The sequence below is a fragment of the Lutra lutra genome, chromosome 14 (genome assembly GCF_902655055.1).
Source record: "Lutra lutra chromosome 14, mLutLut1.2, whole genome shotgun sequence".
Taxonomy (NCBI): domain Eukaryota; kingdom Metazoa; phylum Chordata; class Mammalia; order Carnivora; family Mustelidae; genus Lutra; species Lutra lutra.
In genome coordinates, this window is record NC_062291.1 from 63,410,424 (window position 1) to 63,430,472 (window position 20,049).

At 55.7% G+C, this 20,049-nt stretch overlaps 1 protein-coding gene across 8 annotated transcripts in view; it reads right to left on the reverse strand.

Annotated features, from left to right (window-relative positions):
• Positions 1-20,049, reverse strand: part of SH3PXD2A (SH3 and PX domains 2A) — a 236,766-nt gene that overhangs the window by 42,934 nt on the left and 173,783 nt on the right. For 7 of the 8 annotated variants that reach the window (XM_047701410.1, XM_047701411.1, XM_047701408.1 and 4 more), the window contains one exon: positions 14,988-15,119. In XM_047701410.1, coding sequence (XP_047557366.1) covers positions 14,988-15,119 — 132 coding nt within the window. Of the gene's footprint in view, positions 1-14,987; positions 15,120-16,588; positions 16,922-20,049 lie in introns of those variants that run through there. The other variant, XM_047701415.1, reaches the window with a different exon arrangement.

Below are 20,049 nucleotides of genomic sequence, written 5' to 3' on the forward strand. Positions count from 1 at the left end.
CACTCCCACCAGGAAGCTCTCTCTCTCTCTCTCGCAGTCTGCTTGTATACCTGATTGGGTCATTTCCACTTGGGCCTCTCCCCTCACAGGAACGGAAGAGCAAAGCTCAGGGAGCTCCCACAGGCCAGGCACCAGGGACAAGCCCACGCCCTGGGTGAGGCTCTTGGAGGAATGCAGAGGGCCGGGCTGCTGGTGGCAAGCTTGGTCAAAGCAGCCCCACTGGCTGGTGCAGGCCTCCACCAGGCCTACATAAAACACAGAGCCCTCCTCTTTGGTGGACACTTGGAGCTCTGGAAGGGGCAGCCCCAGAGATCTGGCCTCCAACCCCAGAGAGTGGGTAGGGAGAAGGTTGGGCCACAAACAGCTTCCTTCACCATGGTGCCCTACTCACTGCCTGGGGAGCCAGAGAAAACTAACCAGGAGGCAGCAGAGTGTCCAGGGAAGAAGGTGGCAGATTTCCTGAACTCTCTGGGCCTCGGCTTTCTCGTAAATGGAAGTCACGATACCTGTGCTTTATAGGGCAGTGGTGGTGGTTACAGGAAGAAAGGGGTTTGGCACATTGCCTGACACACAGGAGAAGCTTTAGCCGTCCCTTTCTCACCCTTCTTATAGCTTCCGATATTAAGGGTCTCTAGAAAGCAGTAAATAAGTTAACTTGAGCCCAAAACAGTAGGATGCTGGGATAACCATCCTGGAGCCCCAGCCAGGCTGGTGGTAATTTAGGACTAGGTTCTCTCCCTGAGCTTTTCCTGTCCTGTTTCCCTTTCAGTCTCTCTCCTGTCTCTGGGTACCATCTTGTCTTGTTAGTTCCTAAGGGGTGGTCGAGTACAGATCCTACTCAAATCCAAAGAGAAAAGGCCACGCTCAAAACAGATACGCCCTTAGCCATGTGCTCCAGAGGTCCCCCAGGTCCACGTGTGTCATTCTAGACTTGCATGGTTGGTGACTGGTCAGGCAGTGTGACTGACACCCATGGGTACCAGCCAGTGATGGAGCTCTTCCTACCTTCGCCCTGTGGGTCTCTGGTGCCACCTGCCCCAACACCCAAAGACAGTCACCCGCATGCCTTATGACATAGCAACAACCACAGTCCCCTCAGCTGGGTCAGAAGAGGGGAAGCTTCCCCATTCGACCATCAGCTCCATGACCAAGTCTTCCTCGTTCAGCTCTGCTTGTTTGCTTGCTTTGGTTTTTCCAATCTGCATGAGGGCCAGTCTTTGATCAAGGTGCCACCATGGTACATGATGGCAGAGAGATGGGGTAGGAAGATGGGAAGTCATTGGATTAGCCTCTCCTCTATACGGTCTTCTCCCAGCCTCCACGGGGTCACCCTATGGACTTCAGGGCCCTTGGAGGACAGACTCCATCCTACAAGTGGTTCTCAGGTAGGGAGGCCTACATAGAGTAAGATAACAGAAATCTGGGGGTCAGGGTGGGCCATGAAGATCTCTGTCCTTTAACAGAATAAGTCTCGGCAGTGACAGGCCCAAGACATCTCAGCGGAGACTCAACCCTCAGCCACGGCAGGCTAGAAATGCACCCCCCAGTGAGTGAGTAATATCGGCATCATTTCCAGTGCCCCCCGGCTCTGGCCTATCCCTCAGCCTAGAATGTGAACGTCCCACCCAACCAGCCTCTGAATCCATTCAGGCCCCCCACCCCTGAAACCACCCTGAAACCTTTCTCATCCAAGGGCCTTGAGATGCTGGGATGGCCCCATGGAGGCTGAGAGATGGAGGTTAGGGAAGGCAGGCTAGGCCTCTGGGATCCAGAACCCTCCTGCTACCAGCTGCCACAACAGCGGCGCCAAGATGCTCGGGCCCCACCAACAGTGGAGGCCCTCGAAGTCCGAGGAAGGGAGTCTATCTGGTTGCACAGGGAGGCAGAAGAATGGGGTTAAACACTTCTAAGGTAGGCACTGGGGCAGGAGCCCTGGATGTTCATCCTCCCCGTGCAAAGCCCCAAGGATGAGGTCAACTTCCTTCCTCTCCTCCAAGGAGCAGTCGGTTAAAATTCTGCCCTGTTGGCAAGGAGGTCTAGGTGTTGGCCAACCCTGGTTCTGCTCCCGTTACCAATGATGGGGGAAGCACACCCTTGATGGTGTCCGCACTCCAGGGAGCAGTACTGTTTATCCCCAAGTGTGAAGAAGCAGATCTGGTGCTCAACCAGGAGGTGCTGGTTGAGGGAGGGGAGGGGGTTGAGATACGGGTACCCCCAGGGCTGGGTCAGGGCTAGAAGCAGTGAGAGCTCCATTAGTTTCTTTTCTTTCTTTCTTTCTTTTTTTTAAAAGCTATTTTCATTACATTCCCACCTACCCTCTCCTCCCCACGGTGCTGGGTACACCGCAGATATGCAGAAAATGCCAGCTTACGTACGCAGAAGGGTCAAGGACACCTTTTTGGTGGGCAAAACGGAGGTGAGGATGCCCTAGGCAGACAAGAGTGATTCTGGGCTTCTCCAGTTCACCCAAGAAGAAACGGGCCAGGCACACCCCTGTCCCAACATCAGCAGAGGTTGGGGGAGCCCCGCTATGCTGGGCCTTTGAATTCTGGCCTCTCTTTACATCCCAGAACTATTGCTTTCACAGATCTTGTTTAACTTGAGAAGGACAGGGGAGGAGGGGCGAGGAAAACTGCATTCTTCCCCATCAAAGCCAATAGTCTAAACTAATACTTCTGGTTGTAACTGATCCTGGCCTGTTTGTGATTACGGCCCCTTGCTCGCTTTCTGGCAGGACGGCCCTGGAACCCAGCAGCGGGCTGAAGGCGAGAGACACCCTTGCTCCCTTGGATAATCTTGTCCTCGCCTGACATGACCAAAAACGTCCATCCGCCGCGGCTTTCTGCAGTTCTCCAGGGCAACTCTTCAAAACATTTATTTTAAAAAGGGGGGTGGGGGGAGAGCCATCCCCAACCCCAACCATGAAATTCCATAACACTAATCATATTCCTTCTGTTACCAGCACCAGCCTGGAAAACACAGCAGCACCCGCAGTCCCATTGGCTGATGCAAATTGAAGGGAAGAGGGAGGCTTGGGATTGGTGGGATCGGCCCATCTTCCTCTTTTGCTTGCCCCCCCTCTTTTATTAGGGGAGAACACACACACACACACACACACCCCTCTTTATACTGCCATATAGCACAGAAACAGCTCTGCAAAGCTCAAGGCTTTCTCAGCTGTTCTTTCTCCGGAAATTTAATCTGCAAAGCATTTGGCCTTACGAAGCCCATTCCAAAGGTGTCCAGGAGCCCAGGGGCCCTGTGATCATCATTACAAATCCAACCATGTTTGCAGCCAGTGACTCATTTGGCTGCTTAGGAGAGAGCTGGCTGAAGGCTTGCCAACATGGTCAGATTCCCCTCACCTGCTCCCTCTAAGCTGAAACTGGCTTTTTCTCAGAGCCCTGGGGGGTTAGAAGGGACCTTAGGAGCTCTGGAACTATGGAGATGGAACGCTTGCTTCTTGCCGGACTTTGGTAAAAGCATGATGGTTATGGGAATGGGGTGCTTGGTATCTGGAACACAGCTGTGGCCACTATCTTCACCCCTCATCCCGTTTCCATTCTGTGAATGAGGAAAGATGATGCTCGGAGAGGTAAAGTGACTTGTGTGAGGTCACCTGGTTAGTGGGTAACTGAGCTCGGAACCTAGATTGACTGGAGAGCCTCTTCTACAAAGCCTGGCATCCCTTCCATGAGGGCACACCAGTACCTGGCCCATTCCCACTGTGCCAAGTTGGCAATCCCTTAACCCAGTGGTTTGAGCAAGACATGGGTGGCTAGGACTGGGGGAAAGCCCCCCCGGAGCACAGGGAGACCACGTGGCTGAGCCGGGCCTTGGAGAAGCCCGTAGCCAACGCTGCAGGTGCTGGTGCAGGGCCCAAGACCCTAGGCCTTGCTGCGGGTGCATCCCGATCCCAGCAGCTCCAAGCACGGTGAGCACGCTGAGCAGAGAGGAGGCTGCGGCCTCACAAGGGCGCCGGTTAGGAGAACAGAAAACAAACAAGAAAAGTGTGTCCAGAAAGCCCGGAACCAGAGGCCCAGCCAACCTCAACAGCAGCCTCAACACCTTCCTGGGGAGGAGTAAGAAGGGCCAAAGAGGGCACAGCCCGTGGTCTGATGAGGGGAGACCCACAGCCAGCCAGGGGGGCAGCCCAGAGAAGGGGCGTTGCTCAATGGCGGGGAGTCCGTATTCTCAAGTTGGGGCTTCCAAGATGATCTTGCAGGAAGGAAGTCACCATGTGTGAAAAATCAGTCTGTTTCAATGTCTGGAGGTATAGGGTCGGGGCCATGTAGGAAGCACCTCGGAGCCCGGAGAGTCTAGGTTCTAGCTTTCAGGCCGAGGGCCCAGGGTCAGGGAACCTCAGTCAGTCGGGGGCAAGTTGGGCTGTGCCCAGCCTTGAGAGGGCAGCAAGGCCTCAGAGACCACTACTGCTGCAGGCACGGTGCACAGCTATGCCACAGCCTGGCCCTGAACTTGCTGTGTGACGCTGGGCAGGTGGCTTCCCTTGGCCGGACTCTGTTCCTCCTCTGACAAAGGAGAGGTTCAGGCACCTGGTCAGAAATATCTCCCTCAGCTTGGTGGGAAAGGAAGGGGGAAAGCTCTCCTTCCCCTGACATTTGGGGCCCTTGAAGGCCCTTGAAACCCGTCCTTAGCCTGCTCATTGCTAGATGAATACCTTCTCGTGGGCCGCCTCGTGCTATGGCCCAATAACGCTGGCCCAGGCCCACACTCCGCGCCCTGGCAGGGTCATTCTGATTCACCCTGTATCACCCAGCTTGCAGTCCCTTCCTCCTTCCGCAACTTGCTCAAAGCCCAACTTCCCCAGGAGACTTTCCTGACCATGGAACAGAGGTGCTCCTGAACCCAACAGTATACACAGAAGCCCACAGCTTTCTGGTCCTGCCCTCCTGTCCCCTCTGGGATACCGCCTAACCCAGCAACACTGTGCTTTCCGCCTCACACTTGGCAGGTACGTATGAAAATGATCAACGTGCTGCATCTGGGCCTGTATCCTGCAGGTAAGAGGGAGCCCTAGAATGCCATCCCCCCAGCGACAGGAAGATAGGGATGGCTGCTTCTGGTCCACTGCTGCAGCCTGGTGCTAGGCACACCAGAGGGCATGCACAGGGCGGCTCCATGTGTGTCGACGGAATAAGCAAACCATACCATCTAGGAGCACTCCCTGCATGGAGGAGGTCACTCAAATGGGGCTGAGACCAGAGATGTTGTGGGGGAGGAGGGAGGAGGCAGGATGCCCATTCTTCCCTGGGTCTGGCCAAGTGAGAGGGAGGGGCCGGGACAGGTCTTTTTATTTGGACAAAGGGGAAAGCAGAGGGGTGCCTGGGTGGCTCAGTGGGTTAAGCCTCTGCCTTCGGCTCAGGTCATAGGCTCAGGGTCCTGGGATCAAGCCCCGCATCGGGCTCTCTGCTCGGCGGGGAGCCTACTTCCCTCTCTCTCTGCCTGCCTCTCTGCCTACTTGTGATCTCTATGTCCAATAAATAAATAAAATCTTTAAAAAAAGTGGGGGGGGAAGCAGAGTGGGCTAGGGCCCTGCCCAACTCTACCCTCATACCCTCAGTCCTGCCCATCAGAGCCCTGGTGAGCAGGTTTCACAAATGTCCCTAATCCATCTACCCATGCAGTCCAGCCCTGGCCACGGACCAGGCTAAGCCAAAGCCTGGAACACGCACACAGCTCTTCTGCAGGAAACTTTCCTTTTGACCACTTTTCTCCTATTCCAGCCAAGGCTTTAGCAAGACCAGTCTCTGTTCTCCTGCTCTCTGTGGTCTGTGGAGCTCACACAGCAGGCACTCTGGGGCTTGGTTCCCTAAAGAAGTAAAATCCACAAGCACGAGATGTGCAAACATCCAGATTTCCAAACACTGGAAAAATAGCTTGTGTTGAAGTCCACACCCCACCTCCCCACTGTGCAACCTTGGGACAAGTCACTTAACCTCTCTGGGCTTCAATTTCCGCCTCTGAGACAATGCCAACGTTTGCCCTTCATCTTACCAATAAGTTCTGCAAACTGCATGGTTTTGTATCTTGTAAAACATAAAATATTCGGATTCAGAAAGAAGTCACATTGAAAAAAAGGTCCCAAATCCGTCCCTACGGGCGGGCATGAACAGGCAGTCCCCAGGCAGCCTTAACCTCTTCAAGGACACCCCTTGCTCACCTGGCCCCAGTGGGGAATGAAGGGAAGACTTGCAGGCTTCAGACCACTGTGTTTAGAATGTCCCTTAAAACACAAGTTTCTGGGACATGGAGATCCAAGGGCCACTCAGGGCAATGCTGATGGGCCTGAGGTAACAGGAGAAAGGGATCTGCGCACCAATTTCAAAATCCTACTCGTGGCTTGCTCACTTTATGGGCAGTCCCTGGCAGACTCTTTCTCTTAGTTTGGCTTTCTCTCGCCTCCCATGGAGCCTGGGCCACTTCCCCACAATTTAGTCCAATAAAAGCTTAGGGGAGGCAAATATATTTTAGCATGAGCCCAAAAAGTGCCTGGCTCAGAAGGGAAATGTGGAATTGAGGCTGAAACAATTAAATGAAACAAAAAAACCCCAAGAATTCCATATGGCACATTTTCAATGCACGTAGAAGTGATGCTGAGCGTTATGTGAGCCACAAGCGGCTCTCTGCTGCGTCCCAGTGAACACAAGTTCCCACCAAGCTTCCCAAGGCGACTGATTTAACTGGGTCACCCTGGCTTCCCCTGCCGTGATGTGACAAGGGAGTGCGGGTCAGCACTGGGAACGTAGAGGATGAGGTTATGGAATCTGAAAAGATGCTGATAGAGAGGAGGGTGATCAAGCCCGCTACCACGAGTGATTACCGGAAACCCAAGTGCTGAGACCGTACTATCACACGGCTGCGGGATCATCTGGGGAAAAAGCAAGGGGTGATTTCTCAACCCAAATTCCCTGAAGTCCTGACAAATTATACTCCCCAGAAAGTGCCACAATCGCAGGGTGGAAATCTGTTATGTAAGGGTGGAGGGAATGCTGTGTGGGGAGCTCTTTCCCCACGCTTTAGCCACCTGGGGAGACCGGTCACTTCCACCAGCGACAAAGGCCACATATGTTCATGCGTGTTGGGTACATCTAGTGGTGCCTGCTCCCTGGGCTCCTGGGCTGGGGTTTGTCCGGGGAGGGGAGCGAGGTCACCCGTTGGCCACACTGCAAGGCCCCTCCCCAGGATGTGGGGGTTGTTACACCTAGAACCACATGCCTATGCCTGGTCCCACCTGGCCCCCCCTACTTTTCTGCCTTCACTCACCACCGCTCTCCCCAAACCAACCGGAGCCCTTGGTTCCCTGGGCTCACTGAGCTCCCGGCCTTCTCAGCAGGGAAGGCCTTCAGAGAGCCCTTCCCTGGCCGCACCCTATCACCTCCTCCCCCGGCTTATTCACCATCATAGGGCCCCGTTTCACGCACAGCATTTTGCAAAAATCTCAAGTTATTTTTCTGGTTTCCTTGTGACTGTCTCACCACTCCATGGGAGCCCCAGGAGGGTGGGCCTTTGTTGGCCTCATCGCCTCTGACCCCAGCCTGGCACTTAGTCAACTAGTCGGATTTAGGGACGACAGATCACGTGAAGATGAGCCTTGCTCCGGTCTGGGCAGTGTGCGGTTTAAGTGTTCCCTTGGTGTCCAAGCCCAGAAAAGCAGCCTTTTGGAGATGCCCGTGAACAGACTCAGTGTGAACCTATTTGCACCCCCAAAGTGGAAGGCAGCCAGGCATTGCCCTGGGGCAAAGAGGGGGGCAGCTGGCATCAATCGGGCCCTTGAGCTGGATTTCTGAGGTCGCTGCTACAACACACCTTTTGCTCCACAACTGCTGTTTAAGAGTAATGGCCTTAGGACATGCTGGGTGCACAGAGCCAACATGCAGTCAGAGTGACCAGCTGCCCCGCTGGCCCCACCCAAGCAGGGGGAGGAGAGACACAGCAGTGCCCTGGTGGCCACGGTTCCCTGCACACTCTAAGCCATCTGGCCACTGGCTCCAGGCAGGTGGCTGGCCCTTGCTGCGCTCAGTGCTGACAAGCCCTTGGACACCTCCCTGATGACAGCCCATGCCGATCTCACTCGAGGAGTGATTTCCACTCCAGGTGTCCAGAGACCCCTTCCCCTGCCACCCTCCTCCCCCCAGCTGGACCACTTGCTTCAAGTGCCACCATGCTTGCATCCCTCTCTGGCTCAACAGCTTCCTGAGGCCTCCTTCTTCCTCCCTGCTCCACTGTGGCCCAGTGTCCCCTTTCTTCATCAGGACACACCTGCTGGAGGCGGCCAGACACTTGCCTTGCCGTCTCAACCCGGCAGGCCCAGCCCTCCACCTGGTATCCCCTCGTGGGGACCTAGAACTCCTTCACCTCTCAGCCCATCTAACCCCCTCTCTCTCCAAGGTCCAGCTTGATGTCTCCAACTCCCATGAGGCCCCCACCGATCCCCGTACTTCAGCTCTGTGCCCTGCAACAGAGCCACGGGATGACGTCAAGCCAGTATGAAGGGTCGTGGGTGAGCCACTCCTCTTCCCTCAGCCCTGCTTGAAGGTCACGGCCCTGTGAAGGTACTGCCTCTGGGTCACCAGTGGGAATTTGACTTTTGTCTCCAACTTTTCCTGTCACGGGCTGGGGCAAGGACAGCTACCCAAGCCAGGGCTCCGAAGGTGCAACTCTGGTCTCCAACATGGTTTCAGGGCTTCACTGCTCACAGTTAAGTCCCTGCTTGCCCTACCCAACTTCGCAAACCAGGAGGGCCGAGAGACTCCCCAGACACTATGAGTGCAACCCATTCTTCGGCCCGACGGGGAAACGGAGTCCATAAGAGGAAAACTGGCCTGCCATGGGCCCCAGGATCAGTCTGTGGCGGGGCTGCCCTTGTCCATCAGTCTCCTGGTGACCACCACGTCCTGAGCACTTACCGCCAGGCCCCGCACCAAGCACTGAATCCCTTCTGAACTGGCATACATCAATTCTCTGGCCGTAGGCACAATTATCCCCATTTTACATGGAAGGAAACGGATGCTTAGAAGACGAAACTAACTTTCCCAGGCTCGCCACTAGCCAGTACCAAGCCAAGATGAAAACCAGGCTTATTTAAGGTGAAGTCCCTATTTCTCATCGCTAGGCTATCCTGCAATCTCATTCTCAAAACAATCTCGAGCCTGCAGTGAAGCAAGCTGGGCTCAGGGGGCCCAGGGGGAATTAGGATGCCAGCTTCTGCTCCAGGATTCATGCTCCGTGGCCCTTCCCTGTCCAGCCAGGTGTGTGAGGCAGGAACAACTGCACGCTGGAGACCGTCTTAGACCAGAATGGACTTTGCAATCGCTGGTGAGGCTGACATAGCAGGAACATGCACGTGCCATACTTCGGAAGAGAAGAGAGGTCGGAGGACCCAGGCTGTCTGACAGCTGGGAAAGACCTCACGGGGGCCAGTTACCACAAGCAGATGGCGGCTGGTTCACTGGAACCAAACTTAAAAGGCTGTGGCAGAGCTAAGAGTGTTAGTTGACTTATCTGCAATGCAGGCTACAATTACCTGTCTTTCTAGAAACAGCCTATCCTGTCTTTATCGGGATAGCTCTTTTCTATGGTAGCTTGGCAGTCTGAATGAGCAATCAGATGGTTCCTTAGTAAGCCCATAATCGAAGCAGATGACACAGAAGCTTCCTCAGAGAAGCCTACGGAAGACATTGTCAAGTCGGAGAAGCTGCCCCAGCCTCACAGTACAGTCCGCCCCTTAAGGACCCAGCATGCTCACGCCGAGTAGAGTCTAAGCTGCAGAAAGGCAGGGACCTTCTGGGTACGCATGCCATCAGCACGGGGCCTGGGACAAAGGAGATATTCGAAAATTGTGAAGTGGACGAATGCCTAGATAAATGAATGCCATGTAAATAGATTTCTCCCTTATAAAAAGCCCATACAGAATGAGTTATAACAATGTTCATCAGGAAATATCAAAGTTACTGAAGAGATCCATCCCTCCATGTTAAAAAGATTCCAATCCACAGAACTCAAAAGGCTGGAGAACGCATTACCTTGGACAGTACAAAATCACCATCACGACACACAAATCTGAGAGAAAAGCTTATTAGTTTGTCTTCTCTGTCAAACAATACACGGCTACTTAGGTGCCCGTCCAGACACGCCCATGCACTGTGCATCGCTGACGCCCTTACACTCACCAGGAAACCAAGGGATTCCTACGTACCTCACAAAGTCAGGGTAGCATTAGATCTTAAACCTAGTGTTCAGATTCCCTACTCTTTGTTTCTCCACCCCACATGCAGCCGCTAAACACGTAACCTGGTTGGCAGCTCAGCACGCTTTTGGGTACCTTACCCCTCGAGATCTCCTTTCTTTCAAACCTGCTCTCCCACAGCCCCCACCTAGGAGCTTGGCGAGGCAGCCATGCTTATGCCCCTTGGGGCTTCTCCCGGACACAGCTGAGGGGCCTGGGGTAGGACACCTGATGGAAGGCCTGCTGACTCACTGGCCAGCCAGAAACCACCCAGATTGAGATTCGAACTTCAGATTTTGAACTCAGAGAACTGGAAACCATAGTGAGTGGGTGGCAGTTACCTCCACGGAAAAGCCCTGCGGTCTGCGCCTGACAGACCAGCAGCAGGTGAATAGGCTGCTGTTTTAAGTGGAGAAGGCAGGCTGCTCTGTAGGGAAAAGCTCCCAGGGCGGGAGGTGGGGGCTCTCCCTCTACTTGGTACACCCCAGAGCAACACAGAGACAAGCAAGGCTGAGCTGGCTCGGACCACTCTTTGGTTCTCGGTTTCTGTGAGGCTGGAACCAACCTCAGGTTCGGTGAGATTTTTCTGCAGCCTTTCAGGAAGGAGTCTCTTGAGCAAGTCTGAGTGGACTTCTGTCCTCTGCTCACTATTCAGTTGGGACTAAAGCATTGATTTTGGAGGGGACTGAGATGTGTAAACACCCCAAGGCTGAGTGTTCTCACCTGTACAGTTTCTCACCTGGATGGACCAGTGGAGCTCAAAATTCCTTGCCAGCACAATGCTTTGTCTTAGTCCTATAGCTCTGTGCCTCCAAGGAAGTAGAAGAACTCCCAGTGTTCTCATGCTGGGGCCAGGAAAGAAACAAAGACTCCGAGAAGGAAAGCAGAGGCAGGAAAAGAATGAGCATCTGGTGACTCATAGCCCCATGTCCTCCCCGGGCCTCTAGTCCTCAGAAGAAGGAAGCAATCTTGGAAAGTTGGAGACAAGCTTTGCTCCACACAGAGAGACCAGAGTAGCTGGGATTCTGCCATCACTGTGCTGCCAGATGGCAGATCAGATTGTACCTGCTTAAAGCTGAAGCCAATATAGTCTTTGAGGCCTACGAATGTCCCACAAAGCGGGCATCTCAGGTACTGCTGTCTGTGGGAAAGATGGAGGGGTTCCCAAGCCAAGAGGACAGTGGCTTGTCCAAACAACAAGCAAAGCTGTTCAATCTTTCTGCTACATGTCCCCCTGTTCATGAGTGGAGAAGAGGAGGACTTTCTGGTTCAGCCCCAGGCCCACTGCTTGGTCAAAAAGGCTTTCCCTGAAGCCACTCAGGTCACACTTTGGGAGTCCATGACTTCTGTCCACCTACATTCACAGGACCAGGCTTGTCCTCAGGGCTGGGTACATATCAGATCCTCTCAGCTGCGGCCTGGCCCCAAGTTCAAAGGAATAATTAACAAGCTGAATTCCCACAATTTATGACCACCATGTTGGAAGGCGGGACACGGAGCCATCCTTCTACAACGGCTGTTCTACGGAGACCTGGGGTCATCTCCCCCAGCCTGCAGTGTCACCAACTCACGGTGACCCTATGGGGGATGAGTCCATTCTCGCTCTCCCCCTACGTCCTCTGTAGATGGCAGAGATCTCAGCTGTTGGACTCCAAGAAAATGACCTAACCGCTCAGCCAGTTAGTTACTTCAGCCACAAAATTTTTAAAGACCCTTCTACCGCGTGGGGTCGTTTTCTGATTCTAATAAAATGAGATATAACCCGTGGCACCAGGTGTTTATAGTTGACTGACTCTGAGTTGCCTTCTGGACACATCGCTCTTTAGACCAATGAGATCACAGAGCCCTGGAGCAACCACATCTTCAAACGGCTTGGAGGCTGTGGTCCCAGCCTGCAGAGCCCGAGGCTGGTGGACCCCTCTGTGGATCTTCTAGGGACTTCTGGCCTCCAGAGAAGGGGACACAGGCAGAGTCCCCGCTCTCCGTGGGTAAGGCAAGGCCCTGGGGGATGGGGATGGTACCCCAACTATTGGGAGTGGAAATGCCTTAACACGCCCACCATGTCCCAAGGTCAGAGGCCTAACAATTGCGTCTTTGTTACACAGTTCAAAAGCCTCACTCACCACTCCTTCCAAAGCCAGCTTACAGGATGCACAGCACACCTCCCCTCCCCCACCTCAGCCGTAGGGTTTCCATGAACTGCGAAACCACTGTCCCAGGGATCTGCAGTTTGGTCCTCCTGCTCTCTCCCCTCCACCCACTTAGTTTCTCTGGTTAAACTGGCGGTTCACCTCAGGCCCCCTGGTTTCTGCCAGCACCAGACAGTGTGGGTTTGCACGGTGGACAGAGCACTCCAGGGTCCCAGGGCAAACATCCGCTGCTGAGCAGCTCTGTCCACCAAAAGCAAAGATACAAAAGTTCTGGAGACGGAGAGACGACCTGTTCGGGGAGGCTCTCTCTACCTGACACCCAGGGTCCCAAAGAGGCTCCCAGCCATGGCAGTTCAGAACTGCAAAGAGGGCTTGTGAGGTCATCACTCCAACTCCTCTTTCTAAGCAGCCACCAAATTATCTCCATTGTACAGAAGGGTTAACTGAGGCCCAGAGGGATTAAGGGACTTGCAGCCACCCAGCTGGTAGGTGGTGGGCAGAGTCCTGCTTCCAGGGACAGTAGCTCTCTCAGAGAGCAGACTGCGGAGTCAGGCTGCTTGAGCCCCTCACACAGCCATGAGGGACTCCTCAGGAGTGGAGGGGTCTCTATGCTTTCTCCAGGCCCTCACTGTGTCAAGCCCCGCCTGCGCCCCCCCTCCCCCAACTAGGCAAGGCTTCCAAGGAGCCCTAGAATCCTGGGTATGGGATAGGAAGGTAGAGGGAGAACGTCCCTGGGAATCTGAGGTTCTGAGCATGTTGACTTCCTTTTGTGTGGGGTCTTCTCCACCCTGGCCAGTGGCTGGTGCCCAGAACCTTGGGGGCCAATAGCTGTGCTGCTGACACAAGGCAAGGCAGGGAGCAGGGGGGTCTCTAAGCCAGAACTCTACTTCTGAGCAGCCCTGACCTCATACAGAGAAGTGAGACCATTTCCCCTTGGAACAAGCTCCAAAATGTTTCTCTCTCCGCTGGTGCCTCCAAGTCCACCATCAGAGATCCCTTCCTTTGGGTCTGGAGGTGCTCAGGGTTTCCAGAGCCAGGCCCCTGTGACAACTCTAGCTTCCTGGGGGCAGGGGTAGGGGGTAGGCAGGGTGAGGGGTGGTGACAGGTAGGTAGGGCTGGTATGAGGACAAAGGCTGAAGGCAAAGGTGTGCAGGTAGGAGACCAGTGGGGCACCTGGGGTGAAGGGCTCAGGCCTTAGGCTAGGGGTGTGGCTCTGCCAGGCGAGGATAGCCTCTGCCAACTACCCTGCCCATTACTCCAAGCACAAGGACAAAGCCTGACCTCTCTGAAAGGTCTGTGAAAACCCCAGACCCAGAAGGGCCAGGAGTCCAACCTAAGATGGCATCACAGCACTGTTCTCAGGGAGCACAGTTCCTGAGCCTCCTGCAGCAGGAGCCTGAGCTCACCTCCCCCAGGAGGTCTGCTGGGATTTCCTCAGCATCTCTACAGTGACTTGCTGCTCACAGGCATAGGAATTGGGGATCCAGGAATGTCCCTGTTCTGCTTTCGCCCTCAGAGGACTCACGTCTCCTCAGTCTGTCTGCGCCTCGGTTACTCTATCTGTAGTATAGGTACAATCATCCTTTGGTCTCCCTCCTTTCAGGGCTCATAATATTGGAAGGGAACAGAGTAGGACAGGAAAAGGAAAACAGGTCCCTCCCTTCTGGGAGTGTCCAAACACTGCCCAAAGAGGATCCTGCACAGGGGAGCTTCCCCTATAGCTAACTGAAACCAAAACAAAACACCCCAGGAACCAATTCAAGCCCCAGCAGCATGTGGGCAAACTGCTGATGGCTGTCTCACGCAGCTCACAATGACTGATTCATGCCCTCCTCTCTCCACCTCCACAGATGCCAGCGGCACTTGTGGTCCCGGTGAGGACCATGGAACCAGTAGCTCCTGGAGAACCACGGGCGGGGCCCCAGATGAGACAAAGCCTCAGCTCCCAATGATAGGGAGGCTGCCATAGGGCCCTCCATGGCCCCCTTCTTCCCGTCCGGATCCTCCTCCCAGATCCTGGTGGCCTTCAGCTCTGCAAGGGGCAGTCAGCTCACCAGACAGCCGCTAGCCAAACCCCACAGGCCTAGCCTTTCCTGAGACAGCCCGTGGGGGGGCCCAAGAACCTTGGCCCCCACACTGACGTCACAGCCGGCCTTCCCCACCAGCTAGCTGGCTTCTCTGGCCCCTGCCGGGACCCTAGCTTGGAAGATGGCACCAACAGGGGAAGCCACTCGAAGGCGACCCTGAGCCAGGAGCTACCTTCCCTGCGGCCTCGGTGGGCATGGGGACCGCCGAACAGGGGCCAGGCCGTTGAACCGGCTTCTGCCGCCCTGGCCTTGCATGCCTACAAGCCGGTTCATTTCCCCGACCCGGGGAGACATTCTTCCACCACCAGGCAAAGTGCTGGCCTGAGGCCCAAACCAACAGGGGAAACTTTGGCCTCCTCAGCCCTCTCCCCCACCAGATGGAAATAACGTACAGCTGCAGAGGTGGGGGAGGAGGGAGAGAACAAAACCAGCCAGACGTCCATCTGTCCGTTTGTCCCTCTGTCCGCCCATCCCGGGAGCCAGGCAGCCCATCTGGGTACTCACCGCTCTCATTCTTCTCGATGACATCCACCACCTCCCCGGCCTGGAGGCTCAGCTCCGAGTTCTCCTGCTTCTTATAGTTGGACACCACCACATACTGTTCCAGGATCATGGGCTCGGCGTTGGTGTCGGCACCTGGCGAGGGCAGAAAGCACGCGGTGAGCCAGCGGCCGGCCATGGCCCCGCGGCCGGGGCGCCCCCTGTCCATCGGGGGAGGCTGCTCCGTCGCCAGTGCCGCTCCGAGGGGCCGCCCGTAGCCAGGGCTCGCAGCTCGCCGGGCCCCAAAGACAGGCCATATAGCAAGGCCCCACACCGGCCCGCTGCGCCGCGGGGACCGGGGGACATGGGGAGCCGGGCTGGAGTGGGGGGGGGACAGCTGGGGACAGGCGGAGGCCACGGGAAACGGAGAGGAAGAGCCCGCCGCTGCGATGAGTCAGGCACAGCCCGGCACGAGCGAGCGGGAGGAGAGGCCCGGTGTGGACGTGGTCTCCCCAGACCCCTCGGCTGGCAGGGGCGGGACGGGAGGGCCGCCCATGAGGGCTGAGGCCGAGCAGAGGAGAGAAAGAAAGGCAAGGCAAGGAGGAGGGCTTGTGCCTCTCCCCCAGCCCCTGTGAACCCAGAGGAAAAGAGAGGCAGCGGTCCTCCCCTCGGGAGGGAGAGGGAGCAAGCCGAGAGAAGTCTCCACAGCCCGGGCCCAGGCGAGAAGTCAAGAAGGTTTGAGACCGCCAATCACTGGGGTTTACTCGCAACCCTTAAATAGAAACACATGAGACCCATCGAATGAGGAGCCAGGGGTGGAGGCAGGGGAGGGGGAGGAGGGCTGAGACTGTTTACTTGAAACCCAAGAAGAAAGTCCCAGCGCCAGCAGCCAGGCGAGCCCAACCCGCCCCCCGCCAACTTTTCCTCAAGTTCGGCTCACCACGGCGCTGCCACTGAGCCCAGGGGCCTGGTGCAGACACACGAGGCTGAGGCCAGCTTCACTCCAGCCTGGCTGCTGCCCTCTGGCCACATGGAGACTGATTCAGTCGCCCTCTACCTTTTAGTGCTGGATTTTGTGGTCAGGCTCTGGGAAGCCTCCAGCCACCCCCCGCAGTTGAAGGGTCAAAAGGTGGGGCTCGGCAGAAGGAGGGCAGATGGGCTAGAGGCTCCCAGAGGTGGGGACAAACATCTAAGGCAGGGCATGTCCTGCTAGGAGCTGAAAGGAACCATAAACCAGAGACCTATTGGTCACCTCCTACAGGAAGCCTTCCCAGACCAGCCACAGCCCAAAGGGAATTCCCAGCACACTTTATGTGTCTACCACCCTATACATCTGTCAATCTCCTGGAAGGCTAGGGGATTCACACCACCTACATGGCTATAGAAATGGCTGAGAGGGTCCCTAGGCTTCCTACGGTTCCCTTGATGCTTTGGCCTACGGTAACATTCCTTACACACCCGAGTCTAACTCAGTACATGTTCTGTGTCAGGCACGTAGCCTGTCCCGTTTTATCCTCACCACAACCCTTCTACCTTCCCATTTCACCAAAGACAACTCAGAGGCCCAGAGAAGGCAAGAGGCTTGCCTCAGCACACACAGTTGCTATGAAGAGAACCAAACTCACTGAGGGTTTTACGTTCAAGCCCATCTCTCTTTCCATTAAAGAACTGCCTCTATGATTTCTGTTTCCAGACACCCATTCTTCTAGCACAATGATCTACTTGGCTCCACAGAATTTCCTGGGCGGGGGCGCTTTTAAAGAATACTGAGGCCTGGGTTCCACCCCCAGAGGTCCAGATTTAACTGGTCCGTATTTTTTGGACTCTCCCTCCTCCCCCGTGGTTCCCAGGTGCAGCCAGGGGGCAGAGGCACTGCTTAGACCAGGGCAGGGAGCAAGGGAAGGAAAGAAACCCAGTGCCCCCACGGTTTTCTCCCAAGAGGTGGGGGCCCTGTAGCCCCAGCTCAGCCCTCTGGAGCTCCAGAAGGGACCCTGTCCCCACTGAGCCCTGCCACATGGATCTGCACACGCACAGCCCCAGGCAGCTCCACCAGAGCTGGGATCAGATTTCAGGCAGAAATGCAACCAACAGCTGGGCAGCGGGACCAGCCCACTCTGTGGGGATGGGGCCAGGTCTGCGCCTGTCGCTGCCAGCCGGAGAGGGGCAGCGCTGGGCATGGAGCTGACAGCAACTGCCTCCCACTGTGCCCCTGGGGGGATGGCAGTGCCTCTGTGGCCAAGAGCCCCTCTTCAGTGAACCTAAGGCAAAAAGGCCCAGCCCCTGCACTGTGAGATACAGGGGCTCCCTTTATAGTTTGTGGGAAAGGCAAACTCAGGCTACAAACAAAAGCGGAGTTCCCAGTGAGTTAGAGAGCTTCCAAATCCCAAGAGCCAAGATGATTCTGACAATTAACAGCAGACCCTCCGGTGCTCACTGATGGATCAGCACGATGCCAAGCACCTGGCCACATCATTCTGTTGTCTCTTTGGATCCTCAAAACAACCCTACGTCGTAGGTTCTGTTAGAGACCCAAGGTCACACAGCTGGGACTTAAACCCACACTCACCAGATGGGGGTTGCTTATGTTTTGAACTTCCCTACTATATGCCACCTGCAGAGAGCCACTGATCCCTGGCTCCCAGAGGGACCCTGCCTCACCCTCTCTCCAGGCCTTGGCCTTGTTTTCATTAAACTGGAGTGTGGGTTCCTTGTTGACTGGTGCTACGTCTGTCTGTTCAGCAGGACACCGGGCCCATTAGGCAGCAGGCATTCAGCAAGTGTTTGCAAAGTGAATGAATGAAATGAACAAACAGGCAGAGAGATGAATGGAGTGATTTAGTGGTTTGTTTTGAGCCACTAGAGCTAAACCGGGCAGGGCCTCACCTCTGGCATCTAGGAAAACTAGACAGCTGTGGAAGGGGGAAAGGGGAGATGGGGAAACAGAGGCACAGAAGAGCAAGGAGTGCTGTTTGTGGCCAGGAGCTGCTGGAGAGGACAAGCTGGGGTGCTGGGGAGTGGAGAGACCTTAGCTTACTTTAATCCAAGCCAAGGAAATCTGAGGCAAGATTTCAAAGAGGGGAAAAATCCCGCCCCCGCTGCGTTGGCCCTCCCAGCCCCTTGGAAAATTGGCCTAAGCGTTCTAAAGACTGACGTTTTGGGACCCAGGTAGAAAAGAGAATGTTCTCCAGGGATTCCAGAGCACGGAAGACAGGCGGTGGCACCTCTTGGAGGCTGCCCCAAGGCTGTGGGACAGACAGAGGGACACACAGACACTCTGCCCTCCCGGCTGCTCTCCCCTCCCCCCAGCACAGGCAGACTCCCAGCTCCCTCTCTCTGGCATCTGCCTCTCAGGGCATTGCCTGCCCAGGACTGCCCGGGCAGGCGTGAGCTGCGAGCAGGTATCCAGATGAGAAAGCACTCGGCAGGCGGGCCGGTGGGTGATGTCATCCCACAGAGGCTGCTCTGGATCCCCTCCCAGCCAAGGCCTGGAAAATTGGGGGCTGGAGGAGTCGGCCCAAAGTAGGAGGGAGGGGCAGGGCCATGGATGAATCCTCCAGCCTCTAGACGGGAAGGGGCTGACAGAGGCACAGAGAAGGGCTATACCCCTTCTAGAGAGAAGAGGCCCTCCCAGGTTGGAAGGGGACTTTGTAACAGTCTCGTCCAGGGACGGGCCCCTTGTCACTCGGAGCCCCTGGATGGATGGGCTCGGGCTCTGGCAGATCCCTGGAGCCCTTCCCCACACCTGCATTCCTCCAACTACCACCTGGATGGACCCCTGGCTTCTGCCTGATTCTGCCTGCCAACCTAAACTTCTAAATGAGACTTTTGCCAAGTCAGTCCCTTGCTCCAACACCTTCAATGGGTCCCTGTTGCCTACAGAATAAAGGCCAAATTCAAGTTCAGTCTTTCTGACAACCTGAGTTTCCCGGTTCCCTGACACATAACCCCCCTGTTCCAGGCCACATTCATGCGTCAACATACATACTGAGGGCACCACGCTGTTCTATGTGGGTTCTTACCTCCAAGCCTTTGCCTTAGCTGTTCCCCCTGCCTGGAATGCCTTCCCTTCCTCCACCAACCCCAGTTCTCCCCAGTCATCTCTGACCCTCCAGGAGCTCCCTGATTTTACTCCAGCCATGGTGTTCACTCCTGGCCTCTGCTGGATATGTTTGTGGGGCGCTGGGCCCCAGTCAACCATGTGGTTTAGACAAGAGTCTCCCTGATGAGAGTTGCCCCAGGCCTGGTGCCATAGGACGGGGGACTGGCCTTAGTTGCCTGAGATGATGCAAAAGCAGAAGATTCAACTCTGAGGGTCTGAGGGTCCAGTCCTGCTTTGCTCAGACTAGCTCTGTGACCCTGGGAGGGACGCTCAACCTCTCTGAGCTCCACTTTCCTTGTTTGTCAACAGGTACAGTACCAGTACCTACCCTCTGTGGGTTGTTCTGTGCATGGAACTAGGTGACAGGGTTAATGCCCTATGTAAACTATAGATACTATTTATAAAGCAAACAGGAAATGGGAGATTTGGGGAGGAGCAGGAGGGGTTCAAGTTCCCCTGCAGCCTCAGAACCTTGAGCAGGCAGCTCAAGGCAAGGGCCACAGGTGCCAGGAAAAGGGTGGCTATGGCTGTGTCCCCAGAACATGGCTCCCTCTCACTGTACCTCCTGGCTGGCAGGGGATCCTTGCCAGCTGGAGAGCCAGATCAGAGCACCCTGGGCCCACTCTGATGGGGGAGGCCAGGCTGAGCAGCTGGACTGCTCATCCTGCTCTCAAGATGAGAGCAGGACTCTCATCTTCAAGGATCCCCCCACATCAGCCCCTTACCTCTGAATTTCCCGTCTCATGCACTCTCTGACATTCCAGATGGGGAAACCAAGGCCCAGAGCAAGCTGGCGGCTTGCCCAAGACTCCAGCCCTGAACTCCTAGTCTGGCTGGTTTTCCCCAGCCCACACTGCTTCCCCTCAGCTTCTCACTCCGAACAGCTGGGCTCGTCCTAAGAAGCCAAGCCCTGTGGTGGCCCCCACCCCAGGCTCCCCATGTTCTCAGGGATCCCCCCCCAAACCCTGGCACCCCACAAAAGGTCCC